The sequence below is a fragment of the Mastomys coucha genome, unplaced genomic scaffold (assembly GCF_008632895.1).
Source record: "Mastomys coucha isolate ucsf_1 unplaced genomic scaffold, UCSF_Mcou_1 pScaffold23, whole genome shotgun sequence".
In the NCBI taxonomy this organism is placed as follows: Eukaryota; Metazoa; Chordata; class Mammalia; order Rodentia; family Muridae; genus Mastomys; species Mastomys coucha.
Genome location: NW_022196906.1, coordinates 57,210,144 through 57,230,258, shown reverse-complemented (window position 1 = coordinate 57,230,258; position 20,115 = coordinate 57,210,144). Strand labels below are relative to the sequence as shown.

General features: G+C 51.6%; 1 protein-coding gene across 2 annotated transcripts in view; it reads right to left on the bottom strand.

Annotated features, from left to right (window-relative positions):
- Positions 1–20,115, bottom strand: part of Itga11 (integrin subunit alpha 11) — a 116,294-nt gene that overhangs the window by 6,109 nt on the left and 90,070 nt on the right. The window contains exons 16-28 of one of the 2 annotated variants that reach the window (XM_031344655.1): positions 19,338–19,504; positions 18,096–18,238; positions 16,870–16,980; positions 13,645–13,730; positions 11,819–12,026; positions 9,433–9,531; positions 8,778–8,854; positions 6,835–6,924; positions 4,946–5,036; positions 3,159–3,272; positions 2,899–2,985; positions 690–800; positions 465–560 (exon numbers count right to left, since the gene is read on the bottom strand). In XM_031344655.1, coding sequence (XP_031200515.1) covers positions 465–560; positions 690–800; positions 2,899–2,985; positions 3,159–3,272; positions 4,946–5,036; positions 6,835–6,924; positions 8,778–8,854; positions 9,433–9,531; positions 11,819–12,026; positions 13,645–13,730; positions 16,870–16,980; positions 18,096–18,238; positions 19,338–19,504 — 1,480 coding nt within the window. Of the gene's footprint in view, positions 1–464; positions 561–689; positions 801–2,898; positions 2,986–3,158; positions 3,273–4,945; positions 5,037–5,321; positions 5,413–6,834; positions 6,925–8,777; positions 8,855–9,432; positions 9,532–11,818; positions 12,027–13,644; positions 13,731–16,869; positions 16,981–18,095; positions 18,239–19,337; positions 19,505–20,115 lie in introns of those variants that run through there. The other variant, XM_031344657.1, reaches the window with a different exon arrangement.

Sequence of the window (20,115 nt, the reverse complement as noted above, 5' to 3'; positions counted from 1 at the left end):
GTGTGTATATGTATGTGTGTGTGTAGTGTGTACATGTGTATATATGTATGTGTGTATATGTATGTGTGGTATGTATATGTGTGTGTATGTGTGGCATGTATATATATATGTGTTGTATGTATATGTGTGTATGTATATATGTGTGGTATGTATATGTATGTGTGTATGTATGTATGTGTGGTGTGTGTGTGCGTGTGTGTGTGTGTGTGTGTGTTTTAGAGAGTCTCTCACTGACCTGGAGCTAGGCTAGCTAGTGAACAAGCTCAAGGATGTGTCTTCATCTCCCGAATGCTGGGATTTCAAACAGCCACACCTGTTCCCCTCCTCCGTCCCAACCCCCAGGTTTTGAGCATGGAGTTCAGGTCCTCAGGCTTGCACATCAAGCACTATACTGGCTGAGCTCAATCCCAGCCCCCACCTTGGCTTTCCCCTCTTCTCAGAAGGGAGGACTCCCTGGGGCTTACCTGGCGGCTGGGGTCCTCCTCTCGGAAGATGAAGGGGCTGTGGAACTGCCTCTGCAAGGCGGCGTTGACTGTGATCTTCATAGACCTGTATTTGAGCTGTACAACGAGGGCCTTCTTCAGAGCTGGCTCTGGGAGCCTCTCTTCCCTCTCAGGCAGCTCCAGGTGGGAGACTCCCCCACAGCCACCTCCTCCCTTCCTTCTAGTCCTGCTGAGGGTCTAACTTACTGCTTTCAGAGATGTCAGCCACAGGTTCCCCACCAGGTAGAAGCTGGTCTCCTGGTTGGGGGCCAGCTTCACGTTGCAGATGATGGAGACAACATCAGAGTTGCTGTGATTCTGGAAAAGAGTTGTTGGGGATGAGCATGGGCTGGAGGACAGGGCCTGTGGCCTGGATAGTGAGCTTGGGCCACCAGACAGACCTGAGGCTGGACCAACTGGGAAAGGGAAGCAGATGCTTGGGACAAGGATACAGGTGTGTGGGGACACTAGGGACACTGGGAAGACAAAGCAAGGAGTCCAGATTTGAAGTTGTACATAATGATCAGTGCCCCAGGATTGGAACCTCCGTTCAACATTGAGGATTTGGAAATCACCATATAAACAAGCTAAAACATAAATAAAGGACAATGCAGTAAGTCACAATAGACAGAGAAAAGTATTTTGGGCAATTAAACTTCCAGAGAGTGTCTCAATCAATCATGTGCATACCCGGTGCAAGGACCATATTCAGGATCAAGACAAATCTGACAGCCCCTGGCATCAATTCTGTTTCCACTGCCCTGGTGGCCTGAGCCAGAGTAACATGACGAGAAAAACAATTTGTACAGATTGCTTGGAAAAAGTGCCAGAGACAGATGGAAAAATGCAAACATCTTCATCTTGGAGCAACTGAACTTTACTAGGGTAAAGTTATTTTTTGAGGTAGTCTTGTGCCCTCCCAACTCTACCCAAACCATGGGTGAGGTGCAGCAGGCTTCAAAATGCTGTGTGGGGCTGGCAGGATTGCTCAGTGGGCAAAGGTACTTGTAGCCAGAATGCCACCAAGTCTGATGACCTGAGTTTGAAACCTGGGAACTCATATGATAGAAGAAGTGACTCCTGCAAGTTGACCTCTGACCTCCACATGGCTGCCATAGCACCTGCACACCTACATACACACCCACACCCACACACCCACATGCATGCACGCACATGCGTGCACACAAGAATGCATGTGAAAAAATTTTAAGTGCTTCATGTAGGAAATTTGTTTGGAGAATGAGAGCTAACTCGCTGAACAAAGCTGCTGAGCACATGCAGGAATTCAAAAAGTTTCTTTTTCTCTCCCCTCCCCTCCTCCATATACAGGATATGCCTATTTTTGTCCAGCTGATCTTCCTGGCTGAGCCTACCTAGTGCATCTTGTTTATATGGTGATAGAGATTGAGCCCAGGACTCCATGGATCGCATTCAGCTTAATAAGTTATTTTTTAAAAAATATTTTTCATAGCAGGTAGGGGTGGTGCACCTTTAATACCAGCACCTGAGAGACAGAGGCAGGCAGATCTCTGTGAGTTTGAGGTCAGCCTGGTCTACAGAGTGAGTTCCAGGACAGCTTGAGCTACACAGTGAGACTCTGTCTCAAACAATGTTTTTCACTAGCATATATCATCTATACATCACATTGGGTCTCACTGTGACCTGTACATGCATGTGTAGATTATATTTGGGTCATATTCATACCCTGTCACTCTCTCCTGCCCTCTTAAGACTCCTTCTAATCCTCTTTCCAACACCAGATCAATAAGCTATTCTTTTTTTAAAAATCTGTTATCTTGCATTTAGTTGTTTGTTTTTTAAAAAGATTTATTTATTTATTTATTTATTTATTTATTTATTTATTTATTTAATGCATGTGAGTACACTGCAGCTGTCTTCAGACACACCAGAAGAGGGCACTGGATCCCATTCCAGATGGTTGTGAGCCACCATGTGGTTGCTGGGAATTGAACTCAGGAATTCTGGAAGAGCAATCAGTGCTCTTAACCGGGAAGCCATCTCTCCAGCCCCAATAAGCTATTTTAAAGTTACATTTTAAAAATGTATATATGTGTGTATGTGTGTGTGTGTGTGTGTGTGTGTGTGTGTAGTATGTGTGTATGTGTGTGTGTGTGTGTGAGAGAGAGAGAGAGAGACAGAGATAAAGAGACAGATAGAGAAGTATAGACACACATGCACACACACACAGAGGGGGAGAGGGAGCGAGGGAGAGAGAGAGAGAGAGAGAGAGAGAGAGAGAGAGAGAGAGAGAGAGAGAGAGCCAGGGATGGCACCATCTCACTGATGGCTGCTCCTCAGTAAACTCTTATTGCTATATGATTGGTCAAGAGAGAAGCCCCTGGGATGGGGAAGCACTCTAAGCACATTCCTTGGCTCTTGGCTTAGAGACACTCACCCTCTGTGGAGCATGGCTGAGGTCTTCCTCAGTTGGGGTGCTCCGGTACTCTGTGCTGTTGCCCCAGATGTTACAGGATGTGTTGGCCTGCAGGGGAGGCACACACGCACAGTTCTGAACCTTACTCCCAGCTCCCCTTTTTCTTCCTCCACCCAGACAGGCCAGATGCCCTGGGAGCACCCAGATGGTGGAGAGTTGCCTAGGGGTGTGTCTGTTTCCTTCTTCCCTCTCCCAAGTCGGTGCCTAGGGAACACAGCTACCTGGTCAGTGAAGAAATCCCTCAACATCAGCAGGCGGTTGCCACCCCTGGTGGCAATGGGCACAGTGATCTTCATCATCACCCCATGGATGGGGAAGAAGCCCAGGTTCTGCACCTGCAGCAGGAGGGGAGTGAGCAATGCAGCAGTTGAGGGGTATGGACAGCAAGCCTGCAGGGACCGAGGACAGGCCTCAGCAGGCCCTGGGTGCTTGTACCATGGAAGCAAGACAGTACCGAAAGATGGGCTGTGGGACCCTGGAGTACCATCAATGGGCCATGAGCCTGGAGATCAAGGACTTCTATGACCACAGAGTCCTCTTGTCAGGGGCTTGGGGGAGGCGCTTGCTAGAGACTAGGGGTAAAGGTGTTGTGGTCACAAATCAGGGCAGGCTGCCAAAATGATGTGTGTGATCTACCTGGTGGAAGCACATTCAGGGTTTCAAGCTGGGTTTTGGGGGACTGAGAGCTGGCATATGGCCCTGGGCTTCCCCTGAATGAGCTGTGTGGCCTGGAGTAAGACAAGCCATGTGACCGGGCAGTGGTGCGCATGCCTTTAATCCCAGCACTTGGGAGGCAGAGGCAGACGGATTTCTAAGTTTGAGGCTAGCCTGGTCTACAGAGTGAGTTCCAAGACAGCCAGGGCTACCCAGAGAAACCCTGTCTCGAAAAACCAAAAGAAAAAAAACAACCAACCAAACAAACAAACAAAAAACAAAACAAAACAAAAGACAAGTCATGTGTGGCTTGGGTGCAGCCCTGTTTCTAGCCACCAACCTCTCCCAGTCTACTAGAGCTTTGGAGAAGATGACATTCATTCGAGGGGGTGAGGGAAGCCCTGGGTCCTCTGTAGCAGAGGCCGCTCAGCTGCTACCTAACTGGCATTCTCCTTCCTTAAGTGACAGAAGCAGGATCAAAGCCACCTCTCCCAGCTCTCCTCCCAGCTGAACACCCATGCTGTGGACGTAAGAGGTAGCTGCAGAGATGGGATGCCCAGGGAAGCTCTCAACTGGAAGGGACACACTTCTTTCTCTCTGCTTTCCTGCGGCCTGGGCTGAAAGTAGGGTGGGTGGAGCTGCAGCCACTTTGGGCTGAGAGATGAAGCTGAACATCTCATGTCTGAGATTCCTGAACGACTGTAAAGCCGTCAACTCTGGGGATAGGGTGGTAAACCTTGATGTATTTGCACTACTGTTCTTTTGTTTTGTTTTTGTTTTTTCAAGACAGGGTTTCTCTGTCCTGAAAACTTGCTCTGTAGTCCTGGCTACCCTGGAACTCCATCTGTAGATTAGGCTGGCATCAAACTCCTCCCTCTCTCTCTTTGCCTCCTGAGTGTCAATGCTGGGATTAAAGGCCTGTGCCACCACCACCTGACACTTTGACACATGCTAATAACTATCCTGAGTCCAATCTGAATGTCTTTCAGATGATCGTGGAACCCGGAGAAGGAAAGTAACTTCCTTCCTTCCTTCCTTTCTTCCTTCCTTTCTTTCTTTCCTTCTTTTTTCAAGACAGGGTTTCTCTGTGTAGCTCTGGCTGCCCTGGAACTCACTCTGTAGACCAGGCTGGCCTCGAACTCAGAAATCCGCCTGCCTCTGCCTCCCAAGTGCTGGGATTAAAGGCATGCGCCACCACACTGCCCGGTGGAAAGTAACTTTCTATAAGTTGTACAGCGAGCTGGCCGAGGTTGAACTGAGACCCTGCCATAACTCTAGCTCTTGCCCTCCAGCTGGGGTGTGGGGTTCTCCACTCTGCTCTTTCACGTATTTCAGAGGTGCCCTCTAGCCTTACCTTGAAAACACAGTTGAACGGAGGCCCGATGCCATCATAGCTCTCCAGCGAGCTGTTGGCCTTAACTTCGAAGTGGCTCAGGCTGCTGCTCCTGCAGAGACCAAGGAAAAACCCGAGTGTGGGCCAAGTCAGTGCTGACTAGATGATCCCCAAGCTGGACAGAGACAGACCTGTGCCTGCTTCCTGGGCCCTTGGGTCTTTTGCAGCCGCTAGGGTGCTGTCTTGAGGATTCATAGGATTGGTGGGAATGAATGCTCTGTGTAGAGACTGCTGTCTGCCACATGGGTGGGCATGAGTCTTGAGAGTCCTAGGCGAGGCACCCTGGCCTGGTCTCTGTCTGAGGCAGGGCTTCTTTGCAACCATGCCTCCTGGGCACCCTCCACCCGGTAATTCTTCTCTGTTGTTGGTGGCTGGGGACTTCCCGGTGGATAAGAGCTGGTTCCCCAGCAGACTGGGACTAGTGCCCTCTAAGAGGGGTAGAAGATCAGGCATGGTGTGGCCTGGGGTCTAAGTTCCTTCTCAGTGACAAGTGATGTGGAGAATTGTTGGTGCAGTGGTAATCAGAACAGATGGCCTCCCTCCCCTTTCCCTCCTTCCCTTCCTTCTTTCCTTTCTCTTTTATTTATTCATTCTTTCTTTTTTTTAATTTGGAGACAAAGTTTCCTGTAGCACAGGCTGCCTCTTTATATGGCAGAGGACACCCTGAAGTTCTGGTCCCTCTGCCTCCACCTCTAGTATGCTGGGATCTGAGTGCTGGGCTTATGGGTGTGTCTGCTTTATATGGTGCAGTGGATGGAATGAGGATTTATGCATGCTTGGCCAGCACTCTACTACATCCCCAGACTCCTGTGTGTGTGTGTGTGTGTGTGTGTGAGAGAGAGAGAGAGAGAGAGAGAGAGAGAGAGAGAGAGAGAGAGACAGAGACAGAGACAGAGAGAGACAGAGACAGAGACAGAGAGAGTGTGTGTGTGTGAGAGACAGAGTGTGTGTGTGAGAGACAGAGACAGAGACAGTGTGTGTGTGTGTGTGAGAGAGAGAGACAGAGACAGAGAGACAGAGAAAGTGTGTGTGTGTGTGTGTGTGTGTGTGTGTGTGTGTGTGTGTGAATGAGGATTTATACATGCTTGGCCAGCACTCTACTACATCCCCAGATTCCTGTATGTGTGTGTGTGTGTGTGTGCGTGTGTGTGAGAGAGAGAGAGACAGAGAGAGAGAGAGAGAGAGACAGAGACAGAGAGAGAAAGAGAAAGAGAGAGAGATGGAGAGACAGAGACAGAGAAAGAAAGAGAGAGAGAGAAAGAGAGAGAGGGAGAGAGAGACAGAGGCAGAGAGACAGAGACAGAGACAGAGAGACAGAGAGAGAGAGTTGGGTCTGGCCTTCTACCTTATTTTGAGGCAGGGTCTTTCTTGTTTTCTCTGCTGTTCTATGTACTCAAGGCTAGCTAGCCCATGGGTTTCTAGATGATTCTCCTGTGTCTGCTTCTAGGAATTGGGCTTAGGTTGCTAGAGCCATTTCACTGGCCCCACCCAGATTGACTTAAAAAAGATTTGTTTTATCCTGAATTATGTATACATATATATCTCTGTGTGTGGGTATGTGAATGCAGTGCCTACAGAATTCAAAAGGTGTCAGATGCCCCGGGACCAGAGTTACTGGTGGTTTGAAGCCATCTGAGGTGGGTGCTGGGAAATGAACCTGGGTCCTCTGGAAGATCAGCATGTGCTCTTAACCACTGATCTGGCTTTCCAGCCTCCCGCATGGATTTTGAAGAGTTCCATTTGCCAGCTTTGTGTGCTGGGGACCTCCTCCTGCCCACCTCCATGCTTGCTTCTGCTTGCTCTGGCCCCTCCCTCCCCTGCCTCCCTCCTGCAGATGCATACCAGCCCACCTGGTAAAGAGGACGTCTGCTTCATATTTGAGGTGGAAGCGAAGGAGGGCCGTGTTGTCATCTGCGGTGCTGTCCTGCTCATGACTGTCACTACAAAGGGAGTTGGAATTAGAGGGGACACTGGTTTGGGGATTCTAGAAACTGAAGGAAGGATGCACTGGCTTTTCAAGCTGCTGGGTTATGACGGGCTACCAGGGAAAGCTGATGGGTCTCCTAGAGGCCAGGCTAGTAGGGATGGGCCAGTCCTCTCTAGCCATGCCATCAGGGAGGGCTTTGGGTAGTTCATGGCCACTGCCTGGCTGTGCCACCTTCTTGATGAGCCTCCCCATCTTCAAAGCTGAAGATGAGGTTGGACTTGGGACTGGGAGAACAATGAGCCTTGAGGAAAGTCACCTACCCCGCCCTGGGAAGGACAGTGGCGTTCTCTGTGGGGGAGCTCACTGATTCCTGCTCCCACAGGGTACAGTCCCTGCAAGACCCCAAGACTTCAGCTTGTACATAAACTAAATTCTATTCTTTAGGCTAGGAGGTGAGGCTGAAAAGGGGGCCCCCAGAAACAGACTGACATACATGACCCTTCTTGCCCATCCCTGGCTCACATATGCCCATGACCACCACTGTGTCATGGTGTGTCACCACCATATCCTAAGTGTGTTCACTTTATGTGAGAGAGGACATTCTGTCCTAGGAGGCTCCAACATACCAAGAAACTTCACAAACTCAGCCGTGTGTCAGGTGAGGTCTGAGGACATGTGGGGTTTGTTTAAGTCTAGCTGGTGGCTAGCACAGATTTGTGTTGGGGGATCCCCAGCCCACCTGGGGCTCAGGGCAAAGACAGTGATGTTTGCTTTTTTACCTGGAGGTTTACTGCTTAGTGGAGGGTTTCGGCTGCTCTGAGGCTTCTGATCAGACAGAAGCTAGCCTGTTCCCCCTTTCTTCCTCCCTCCATCTCACACTGAGATGATGCTGTGAGAAAGGAAACCATTTCCTGCTGGCCCAGGGAGACTCATAGGTCAACCTGGAGCAAGCCACCTCTAAGAAGTCTGAGGGACAGATATACAGACCTACATAGAGGAAGAAACCTCCTCTTAAAAATGGAGAAGTGCCATGGTTCATATTGACTGTCAGCCAGAGTTACATCCGGTCCTGGCTGAGATGGATTGTCTAGATTGGCTTCACTAAGGGGGAGCCCTGAGTGTGGCAACACCATGTCCTGAGTTCCCAGACTGAATAAAAAGGAGATCCGTGTTGAGCGCAGGGGGATTCACCTCTCTGTTTCCTGGACACTATGAAGAGCTGCCTCAAGTATAGCTGCCGTACCTTCTCCAACTGTGTCCTCAAACTATGAACCCCAACAAACTCCTCTGCCCTTTAGCTCCTCGTGTCAGGCATTTTGTAACAGCATCGAGAAAAGTGACTAACATAGAGAGAGCTCACCAGGACAGAACAGGTGGGATTAAGTGTCCAGCTCCCAAAAAACTGGGCAGTGGTGGCGCACGCCTTTAATTCCAGCACTTGGGAGGCAGAGGCAGGCGGATTTCTGAGTTCGAGGCCAGCCTGGTCTACAGAGTGAGTTCCAGGACAGCCAAGGCTATACAGAGAAACCCTGTCTCGAAAAACCAAAAAAAAAAAAAATAAAAAAAAAAAGTGTCCAGCTCCTTGTGGCTGGAAGTCCACACAAAGCCTGTTGGTGAGGGCTGCTGTGTGGACTGACTGATAGACCCGAAGGCCTTCTAACCGATTGCTGCCTAAAGCCCTCTCTGCAGGTTAAGGGACAGCCATTGTTACTTGTGCTGAGCTTCGGGACAGTAGGAAAGCAGCCCCCACCCCCGCCCCTCTGCCAACTTGGGTCAGGGAACAGGTTTGCCAATGGGATCCAGTGAGCACAGGGGAGCACAGGGTGAGGGAGGAGCTGCTGGGGGTGGGGGAGGGGCAGGCCTGACCTGCCGGCACCCAGATGGATCTGAAGATGGTGCAGGAACACAGACTTGCTGAACTCAAAATCCAGACGGAAGGCCACCTGTGGAGATGGGGGCCTGAGCTGGGGCCCTGAGGTGTGCTGGTTCTGGCTTGCTTTTAACTACCACCTCAGGACCCCACGATGAAAGTCTGGGAAGGAGGTGCAGGGCCATAGAATAGTGAACTCGGGCCACTATAGGTGCAAAGATAGCAGCTCCCCGTGGGGGTGTTCCCCCACACCTCACTTTCTTTTTTTGAGACAGAGTGTCATGTAGCCCAAGGTGGCCTCAAACTTGTCGTGTAGCTGAAGTTGGACGTTAACTCCTGACCTTCTGTCTCTGCCTCATGAATGAGGGGGTTACAGGCATGTCCCACCCAGGGCTTCATGCATGCTAGGCAAGCACTCTACCAACTGAGCTATAGCCCCAGAAAGAAACTATACATAGGACCATCCCCAACCCTCCTCCTGCTCTCTAGGCCCCTGTTTGCTCCCTGCCCTCCAGGTCCCCGTCTCTGCCCCTCCCTGCTCTCCAGGTCTCCGTCTCCGCCCCTCCCTGCTCTCCAGGTCCCCGTCTCCGCCCCTCCCTGCTCTCTAGGTCTCCGTCTCCGCCCCTCCCTGCTGGGCCCCTCAGCCTCCACCTTGGCCTTGGCTCTGAAGAAGGGGTAGCTGACGTTGCAGACTTTCTTGTGAAGCCGCCTCTCCTCGTTCACACACTCGATGCTGTTGTCTGAGTCATCCTGGGACGGGTGAGACAGTAATCAGGCAGACTCCAGTCCTCCATCTGCATGCTCACCCCAGCCAGCTCCTCACCCCATCCCAGGGACCACCCACCTCTGGCCATGGGAACTAGACACCCGAAATGCCACTTTCCAACTATCTGAACCACAGAGGGCCCCTTAGACTGACAACAGGTATAGTTGGTTCAGACTAAAGGCTTGTGATGATACAGGGGAGGGTCTTGCTCCATGGCCAGGTTGGTAGACAAGTGCTCAGGTGTATGCTGATTGTCCCCTTGCAGCTGGGGAATTGGCTAGCGGGCAACTGGGACTCTGAAGTCTAGACCTCATTCAGGCTGTGGACAGGGGCTAGGCGGGATTGACACTTGGTCCATTGAATGGTTGGAAGCTGCTCCAGGCTATGACCTCTCTGTCTCCTCTGGTTCCAAGGTCCTCTGAGTGACCAGATGTTTTTTGTATTTTTTGTATTTTTTTTTTTTTCTGGAAGAGAGATCCTGGAGCCACAGAATTCTATTGCCTGCTCTCCAACAACTTTGTATGGTAACACTACTGTTCTGAGGTCCCAGATAAAAAAGGAAGAAAAAAAAAAAACCAAGCTGACCACTACCATTCATTTCCCCCACTGCCTTTTGGACACAGTAAAATGAGCTACCCTGTCATCCTGCCCTAATGGACTGTACCATTAAACTGCGAGCTAAAGTAAAACCCCTCCTCCTTTAACTCGCCTTTGTCCAGTGCTGGACCACGGCAAAGAGAAAAGCCATTTACATATTTTGTAACCCAGAAACCTAGCCACTGGGTGGGCTTCCCTGTAGCTCTGTGATGATGCTCATGAGTCAGACTCAGGCACTCATCCATGCCTACCACACTCACGTGTGAGTATGAGTGTGTGTGGTGCGCAACCTGGTCTCTGTGGCACTGCCTGGGCTGGTGTGCTGGCTAGTTTTATGTCAACTCGACACCGGCTAGAGTCATTTTTGGGAAGAGAGACTCTTCTCTAGAGAAAATGCATCCATCAGATTGGTTTATAGGCAAGTGTAGAGTGCCTTTTCTAAATAGGTGATTGATGTGGGAGTGCCCAGCCAATGGTGGGCACTGCCACCCCTGGGATGCTGGTCCTCAGTGCTATAAGAAATCAGACTGAGAAAACCATGGAGAAAAAGCCAGTTGGCAGAGTTCCTCCACGGCTGTGGTGTCAGCTCCTGCTTCTAGGTTCCTACCCTTCTTGAGTGCCTGCTTTGAATTCCCTCAGCAATGGTGTGTTACTTGGAAGTGCAGAGTGAGGTAAGCCCTTTCTTCCTAAGCTGCCTTTGGTCATGGGCTTTACCACATCAATAGAGACCTAATCATGACAGCTCAGTTGTAGGCTTTTCAGATGGTCTGAGCAGGCTAACATGTATTTCAACCTGGCCAAGAAGGGGCTCCTGTCCCAGTGTCTTCTTGCTAGATGGGACATGGATCGTGTATGAGGAAAGCAATGACCACTAGCCTAGCTCTCTGTCTTCTGTGGAGGGACCTAGAGCTTCATAGAACGTATCACCCACTTTGTACATGTATGTGTGTGTTTGTGAGTTGTGTGTGCACATGTACACTAATGAACAGCCCTGGCTCTTGTTCCTCATGTGCTGTCTACTTTGCTCTTTTGAGATCATTCCACTGGCCTGGAATCCACCAAGTAGGCTAGTCTAGCTAGCCAGCAAACCTTAGGGATCCCTTGGCTTGTCTCTCTCTCTGCCCATGATTAGAGGATTAGAGGGCCACCAAGTGACTACTCTGGCAGTGGACAGGCGTGTAGTGTTCTTAGGCCAGGGTCTGACAGAGGGATTGGTTCACTCAGTGGACACACCTTGAGGGGTGCCCCTTCTATGCATTTAGCTTTGGTCCAACTCAGAAGAATGTCGGGGAAATGTGTTTGAGACAGGGCACATGTTTTCAGGAAGTTTGGGATTATCTTTGTTTTTTGGTTTTTTGTTTTTGTTTTTGTTTTGTTTTGTTTTTTCAAGACAGGGTTTCTCTGTATAGCCCTGGCTGTCCTGGAACTCACTCTGTAGACCAGGCTGGCCTCAAACTCAGAGATCCACCTGCCTCTGCCTCCCAAGTGCTGGGATTAAAGGCGTGTGCCACCACCGCCCAGCGGGCTTATTTTTGTGTGTATATGTGAGCATGTGCGCGGCAGATGTAGGTGTGTGCACGTGCTCGTGGAAGCCAGAGGACAACCTCTGTCGGTTATCTCCTTGACTCCTCTGCCCTTGGCCTAGGTAAACTGGGCGAGCCGCTGAGGTCCTACCTTCTGGATCAGGCTGGCAAACTGCAGGTTCTCTGACTGTGAGATGTTGAGGACCGCACTGTAAGCATTCTCTCCTCTGTTCTCCAGCGTGGCCTCTACTGCCACCCGGCGACGCGTGCTCTCTATGATGAAGACAGTGGTGTCGAAGGACAGGGTGTAACTGGAGCAGTCCTGGGCCGGCCTCCTCAGTACCTGTTGGCAGTACTCCCTGTGGGAAGAGGTTGCTGGCTATCAGGCAGGCAAGATGAGGGTGAAGGGGTGAGGCTGCGCCTCAGGACTGGCACAGAGATATGGGAATGGACCACCTGGCCAGTCACGGCCTGTGGGAACAGCCACCGAGAGAAGGAAATGGATAGAGGGTCCTGCAAAGAGCTCATGCTTCCGGCCTCCTGCTGGCACTGAAGCCCCCTACTCTCCAGTCACAGGCCGTACCTGCCTCTGAACTCAGCTCTCTCCTGTTTCACCTCATTAGTCATGGATCATCTCTTCACTTCTCTTTCAGCTTTGGCTGCCAGGAAGCTCGGCACTAAATGTTGTGACCTTCCTGTCATTTACATGTTGTCTCATCGCATCAACGTTAAACAGAAATGATTGTAAAGTTCATTCTGTAAGTTAAAAATGTGCTCATGAGCATTGCACCATCGTAGTTTGCCCTGTGCCCCAGTCTGTTTCCTCCAGGAGATCGTGGGTGCTGCGTTCTTCAGTCATGTCATGCGGAGGTCAGCAGACAACTTGTGAGAGTTGATTCTCTTCTTTTACAGTATAAGTCCCAGGGATCAAATTTAGCTCATGGGAAACAAGCGCTTTTCCCTGCTGAGCCACCTCACCAGCACCCGCTTAGAAATCTTTACATTAGAGGGACTAGAAAGCCCTGGTCTTCAGCCGGTAAGGCCCTCGGGATTACCTGGAGTCTGGGGTTAGAGGGCAAGACCAGAACTCTGGGTCGTCTGTCTCTGCTTTCTATAACTTTGTTGTTGTTCTTGGCTTATTTGTTTTTAGGTTTACTTATAGGTATGTGTGTTTCATCTGCATGTATGTCTGCATACCATCTGCCCATGGAGGCCAGAAGATGGCATAATATCCCATGACCTGGAGTCACAGATGTTCGTGAGACTCTATTTAGGTGCTGGAAATTGAGCCTGGGTTTCCTGGGTCTTCTGGAAGAAGAGCTGATGCTCTTAACCACTGAGCCATTTGTCCAGCCTCCCCTCTTCCGCATTTGCTTTTGACAAGTCTTGTCTCATTCTGGCTGTCATAGAGATCGTAGAGATCTACCTGTCTCTGCCTCTCAAGTGCTGGAATTAAAGGGGTATACCACCACACCTGAACTCCTCTCCTCATTTCTTAGAGAGTCTTATGTAGCCCAGACTGACCTTGAACTCACTAAGTAGCCACAGACTCCTTGAATTTCTGATCACTTCCCTCGGTGCTGTCACTATGTATGGGCCACCACATTTGCTTTATGCTGCCCTTGGGCTTGAACCTAGGGCTTTGTGCATGCTAGGCAAGTGCTCTATCCACTGAGCTACATCCCTGGCTCCCTAGCTCCACTTTCTATCTGTTTAACTCTCCAATGGAACGATTCCATTCTCAGAGAAGCTGGCAAGGTTAGAATAGACTAGTGATGCTCATTTCAACAGAGCAGCAGAGGCCAGTAGAGAGGGAAGGAACTTGCCTGAGATCACAGGGGAGTGAGAAGCTACTGTTCTAGGAGCATCAGAGCCATGCTGTCTGTGAGACAACTGCAGTAGGACAACCCAGTGCCCAGGGAGCTCCAGGCCACCAGCAGAGATGAGTCAAGGTGTATGGGGCAAAGAGCCACTCACATGGCAGTGGGCAGGTCACTCCGAGCATCCAGTACAAGGTCAGGGACACAGTGCTCATCTTCATTACAGCCATTCCAGAAGGGCACCTGTAAGGAGAGCCAGGGCGGTGGCTGGAGAGGGGACCATGGCCTCCAGCCTTAGAATCCAGAGCCCCCAGCCTTTGTCACTCCATGCCAGATGGGCCCCTGCCTGCCTTGCCCTCCCCTAACACACCTCCTTGCTGATTCCTTCACTCCTGCATAGATTCTCCCTCCTCTAAGAGAGAGTGCTCAGCCAGGCTGGCAGGCAGCACAGTTCCAGTCAACAGGAACCGCCCATCTGCTGTGTCTAAGGTACGTCGCATTGGAGACATAGGCTGAGAAAGGCACAGCATCTGCTCTTGGATCGTGGGGATGACTGGCCTGCGATCAGACAGATCTCGTGTGAAGTGTGCAAGAAAAGCAGAAACGTGAGGAACAAAGGAGACGGAGGTAGGGCTAGCTCTTTGGGTCTGTATGTATTCAGATTTTCAAGATGGGGACAGTGGGTCAGAGTTCTGAAGCATGAGAAAGCAAGCTGGATGCCCCAAGGGAGTTGGGACATCCAAGAGAAGGCTGGAAGTGCAAAGGTCCCGAGGCTGAAGAGATGTGGTGAGCAGAGGAGACAGCTCCATAGTTCAGTGCTGTGGAGAGAGAGAGAGTGACCAGGCGGAGGAGGGGGCAAAAATGAACAGCCAGTCAGATCCCGTAGGCCGGTCCTGGAAGGCCTTGGGTCACCCCTTGTATCTGACAGGAGCCAGCAAGTACTAGCACAGGAGGGCCCTGCTAGACGAGCTGAGGTGGGGGTGGGTGGGAGGATGGACTAGGAGGGGCAGGGCTAGAGGCAGAGAGCCCCAGGGAGGTGGGGCAACACTCAGGAGGGGTGAGGATGGCGTTGGCCTGCTTAAGGTCTCAGAGGTGGGGTCACTAGGACTAGAAGCTCTTGGGGCTGAGGGAGGGGCCTGGGGTCTACCTGGTCTTTTTCACATCCTAGAAGGTGGACTGGAAATACCAGCACCATCCTTTCAGAACCCTAAGATATAGCTCAGAAGCTTGGCGTGGGGGTGTGTGAAGCATGGGGTGTGCCCTGGGGCTCATCCACAGTGCAGCTCAGTAGGGTCTGGGTGCTGAAGCCCAGGCTCGATGGCATCCATGGCAGTCAAAGCTATCAGCACCGATGATACAGTCTTGGTGGTGGTAGGGTGGGAAGTGAGGGGGACGGGATGGGGGACCTGGTCTCATTACCTCACTTATTTATTTATTTATTTAATCTATGTGAGTACACTGTCGCTCTCTTCAGAGACACCAGAAGAGGGCACTGGATCCCATTCCAGATGGTTGTGAGCCACCATGTAGTTGCTGGGAATTGAACTCAGGACCTCTGGAAGAACAGTCAGCACTCTTAACTGCTGAGCTATCTCACCAGCCCCTCATTAGCTCTTCCTAAGACAGATTGGGTCCCTAGTTTAGACACATTGTTAGAGGGACTCAGCTTATATATATACACTTCACTAAGTTTGGGCCAGAGCCCTGGTGGCTCAAGCTTCCAGCCAGCCACTCGGGAAGCTTGCAGGAGATGAAGCCAGTCCTCAGACGTTCCAGCCAGATGATGAAGGATGTAATCAATGTCATAAACTGGCTTAGCTCAGGGTCTCATGTAGCTCAGGCTGGCCCTGAATTTGCTATGTAGCTGACAATGACCTTGAACTTCTGATCCTCTTGTTTCTGATCCTCCTGAGTGATGGGATTACAGGCATGTGCTATTACATCTAGTTTATGCCATGCTGGAGAGGGAACCTAGGGCATTGAGCAGGCCAGGCAAACACTCTGCCAATTAAGTCCACATTTATGGGCCCCTCAGCGCCCCATAAAACTGAGTATGGTGGTGTCCACCTGTAATCCCAGAATTCAGATAGCGACCTCCCTGCACCCCCGCCTACCCCTTCCAACCCACTCACCCCTTACCCCGCCTCCAATACGTTCAATGACTTTCTGGCTCGGTCTTTCACCTTTACCCCACTCTCTCACGCCCACACCCTGGAGACATACAGCCAGCTCTTCTGGCTTTAAAGCAGGTCCTCCCCTCCCGGCCTCCGACTCCTTACCCTCCCGGCTCTGCAGCTCTGAGTTCAGATCATCCTTTAAAGTTCAAAGAGCTCAAAGCCACCTCCTGTAGGAAGTTCCCTGCCCACTATCTGGAGTGACTCATGTTCTCCATCTCTACCTGGTGTCAGGATCCTGGGGTCATCAGGGTTCTGGCATGGGTGACTGCATGTGAATCTGCCACACGGACTTAATGAGCGAGCAGTGTGCACCCATTCTCTTACGGTACAGACTTTGTAATTACGGTGTTAGGCAAGTCAGTGGCTGGGACTTAGGCAGCCAAGTGGCTCCCATGGGAGAGAAGGGGCAAGGGAGAACAGGACCTGCTTGGTGAGAGGCTGCGAGGAGTGGAGGGAAGATGTATGCTGTAGGGAGGGCTGACAGGGTGTGCAGGGGTGGGGGTGTATGGAGGATGGGAGGGGTTGGGCGAGGCAGCACCGCACATCCTATCACAGTGCTAGAGAGATCCCAGAGAGCACCTGATTGATGGCTTTGCGGCTGTGGGAGGGGCTTTGCGGCTGTGGGAGGGGCTTTGCGGCTGTGGGAGGAGCTTTGCTTGGGTGCCTGGGCCTCAGAAGCTCTGGTTTCTAAGGGCTGTGATAAGCCAGTTCCTAATGCTTACAGTCCAATGCAAATCCTGCCTGTTCTCCCAGCCCACTTAGACAGAAATGGGGAGGCGTTCTTGAGTGGACTCTTCAGGGAGCAAGCACCCCAAGTAATTAACAGAGGATTTAGGTGCCCCTAGAGCTGGAAGCACTGGTAAAAAGAAAGCTTTGGAATACTTAGTAGCAGGCAGTGAGAGTCCGTCACTGAGTTAGTTACTGAACAAACACAAGAGCAAGTTCTAAACAACCGAGTCATTGTCTGAAAACTTGGGGAGGTAAGAACCAGAGGTCACGGGGTCACAGGTCCCTTCCGGGCCAATCATTTCCCCAGGGGCCACTCAGTGCCTCTCTGTGCAGAGGACACGGGAACCCAATAAAGGAGTCTTGTCCTGCTGTTACTAGCTGTGGGTCTCTGGGGACAGAAGGCAGAGGGGTGAGGGAAGGACTCAGCCATGCTCATTACAGGTCTGGAGTCAGGGTGGCAGAGGAGTGGGACGCACCGACACTCTGAGCGTAGTGGGCCAGCCGTTGTCCAGCATGGGGCCATTGTCAGGGTCCTCTAGGGAGTACTCCACGGAGAAGGCCACTGGCTTCACGTAGTCGGCAGTGTCCTGTGGGGAGAGAAGGGTTGAGTTCAGAGAGGAGAGACTATGATTTCTTGGGCCGAGACTGCAGACACGGAACTTCCACCCCTCAGAGCTGGAGAACACCAGCCTGGGGCCCTCAGGGTAAGTCCCCATGTGGAGAATGGTTCTGCCAAAGTCTGTGGGTGAAAAGCGTGTGCCAGGTAGAAAACTGAATGCTAGTTTGGCATCCTGAAGTTTCACCCCACTCCTGTTTATCCTTCAAAGCCCAACTCTCACAGTTCAGATAACTTGGTCCTTCATGAAGCCTGGCAGGTATCTTCTTCCTCCCTCCAGATCTGTGACTTCAGCTTCCCCCGGTAGCATTGAAGCCACTTAAGCATCCCTATCTCTCTGTTTTGTTTTTGTGTATATATACCCCAGGCTGGCTCCAAACACAAGCTTCTTGCTTCGGCCTCCTGAATGCTGGGATTGCAGGCAGGTACTACCACACCCAGCTAAAAAAAATCCACTTGTGTGTCTGACTTTCTTTCCCAGCAGGGGATAGTGTAGAAACCTCTAGGTCTAGCCCAGCCATTGAGATACGGCCTTATAATGTTGAATGAATGAATGAACACGGGATTCAGTTAAGTCCTGCCTGTGGATGACAAGTGACTGGGGAGCTCCAAAGTGGCCTGAAAGCGCCTGTGCTCTAGAGCTGGTGTTTCTCTATGGAGGTCAGCCTCTTTCTCAGTCAGTGATGGGCACCCAGCTACCACCTCTCTTGGGATGCCACTGGCCCATGTGTCCATGCCTCTGCTTGTTTTATACAGTCTTCAGCCACTCTGTTGCTCTGCCCTTTTCTAGCCATGGGTGGTGGTCCCCTCTCTCCCTCATCTTCTCAAATGCCTCTCACTTCCCTGGTTTCATTCCTTTTAGGGATGAACAGCTGGGAAGGCAGGTGGGCAGGATAACCATAAGGACTTTTATCTGGGGCCTGAGGAAGGGCACTGGCCAAGGTTAACCACACTGCTTCCTGGCTATCCACGGAAGGCTCAGGACTGGCCTGGCACCCATGAGGCTCTCACTTCTCCTACAGATGTCCCTCTACTCTGTACCCTTCTTGTAGGATTTAGGGCCTGCTCATGGACTGCCAGGCTCACCAGGACATGGAAGTTGATCCTTTGACAGTGCTCCTGGCCAGAGGAGAGCAGGACAGCCCTGTTGGTGAACTGGTCTCCGCCCTCGTCCAGATGTGCCCGTGGCATATACCGCCTCTCATCCATGGTTGCATTGTACCTGATGCCTACAAGCAGGGAGAGGGCGAGACCAAGCTGGGGCTTCATCACATCCTGGACTGCTGGCCCGAGTAGCCTCTGGGCTGGCTTCATCCCTCACAGGCACACAAGAGGCTGGAAGCCAGAAGCTTCCATATTGGGAGCAAGAACTGTGGTAAGGAGGAAGGGGCTGAAGAGGAGGAGACGAGACGTGAGAGGCAGGAGGGAGGACAAGGAGAAGGAGAGGGGCAGGGATGAGGCCAGTGTTGCTCAGCTCTGACGACAAATGACCTCCTCAGCTCTCCTCCAACACCCTGCCTTACACTGTTGCTCTGGGCTTTTAGGAGCTTCTCCTGGGGGCTTCACTCACGCTAAGGACGCTCCTCAGACTCCTCCTGTCTGTATTCTGTAACGTGAGGCCCTCAGCTTTTTTCCCTTTAGCTTACAGAAGTTTGACAGAATGACAAAGTGCCTTCTGTTCCCCATGCAGCCCTCTGGTGGCTGTGTCCTTGAATTTGTGTCCTGTCATAGATGGAACATGCAGGAAAAGTACACAGCCACTAGCCTGGGACATGTCCTCCTATGCCGCCCCACCTTCTTGTCTTTGGTCTTGTGCCTCATCACTGAAAGGGACACCACCTGTGGTCACTAATGCGCCCATCACTTCCAGGGATGCCTGGCCAAGGAAGTGGGTGCCTGAATCCAGTCTGAGGTAAAAGGAAGGACCCTTCCCAAGCCCATCCCCCTGCTGGGTGGTAGCTTAGACCCGCTGTGTTCCCAGCTTGCCCCACTGCTGTCTCCAGGCTGGTTCCCCGAGTCTGGCTGACTCCTGGCCTCCTCTCTGTACTCTACTGCCGGCCTTTTTGTATCCCATTCAAAACACAACTAAGGGATGTTCTTTTTGTCCCTGGAATTTCCCATCAGTCTTGCCCACTACCACCCTTGCCCCTGCCAGGAATCCCTTGAAAGGAGAGCATCAGAGGAGACCCAGCAGGCATCAAAGGTGTCTCAAGCTGTGACCTGGTACTCAGACCCCATTTTTGGAAAACCCTAGGCTATGAATCAGAACAATCGAAAGGCCCACAGAAAGACTGGAGCTTGGCTGACCACCCAGGGAGGCTGGTTTACCGACGGTTGCTGTTTGGAAGTGGGGTGCCAGGAAGATGGGTACGAAGCAGAGGAAGGCAGCCAGGCAGGTGGCATCCCTGCCATTGCGCTTGCAGTCCTTGTGGAAGATGTTGATCTTGGAAGGCTCAAAGCGGAGGCTGGCGTTGATCTGAACTACAGGGCGAGCCCTGCAACAGAAAGGCAGGTGAGCTGGGGTAGGGCTGGAGTTCTGTTGGCCTGGCTGGGACCCTGGGCTGCGGTGCAGATCCAGATGGGAGTGGGATCTGTAAAAACTGCCTAGAGGGTACAGTGTGATGGATGGGGCAGAGAGAGTTTAGGAAGCTACAGGAGAGGGTCAGAGAGAGAGAGAGAGAGGGCAGGGTCCGGGCTTAGCAGCTTCTGGGATCTGGGACAGCCTGTTCTTTTCTTCAGGGGTATTCTTGTTGAGGACTACTGACTTCCCTTCATCCTTCCCAGCAAGCCCGAGATATATTTGAATCCACTAGAGAGAGGGGGTGCTGGGGAGATGGCTCAGGGCTGCATCTTCTGAGGACCTGGATTTGGTTTCCAGAACCAACATATGTGGCAGCTCACAACCACCTGTAGCTACAGTTCTAGGAGGATCTGACATTCTCTTCTGGCCGTCATGGGCACCAGTATGCACCTGGTGCACAGGCATGTGTGCAGACAAAACATTCATAAAATAAAAATTAAAAAGAAGAAAGGGAGCGGGGCAGTGGTGGCGCACACCTTTAATCCCAGCACTTGGGAGGCAGAGACAGGCGGATTTCTGAGTTCA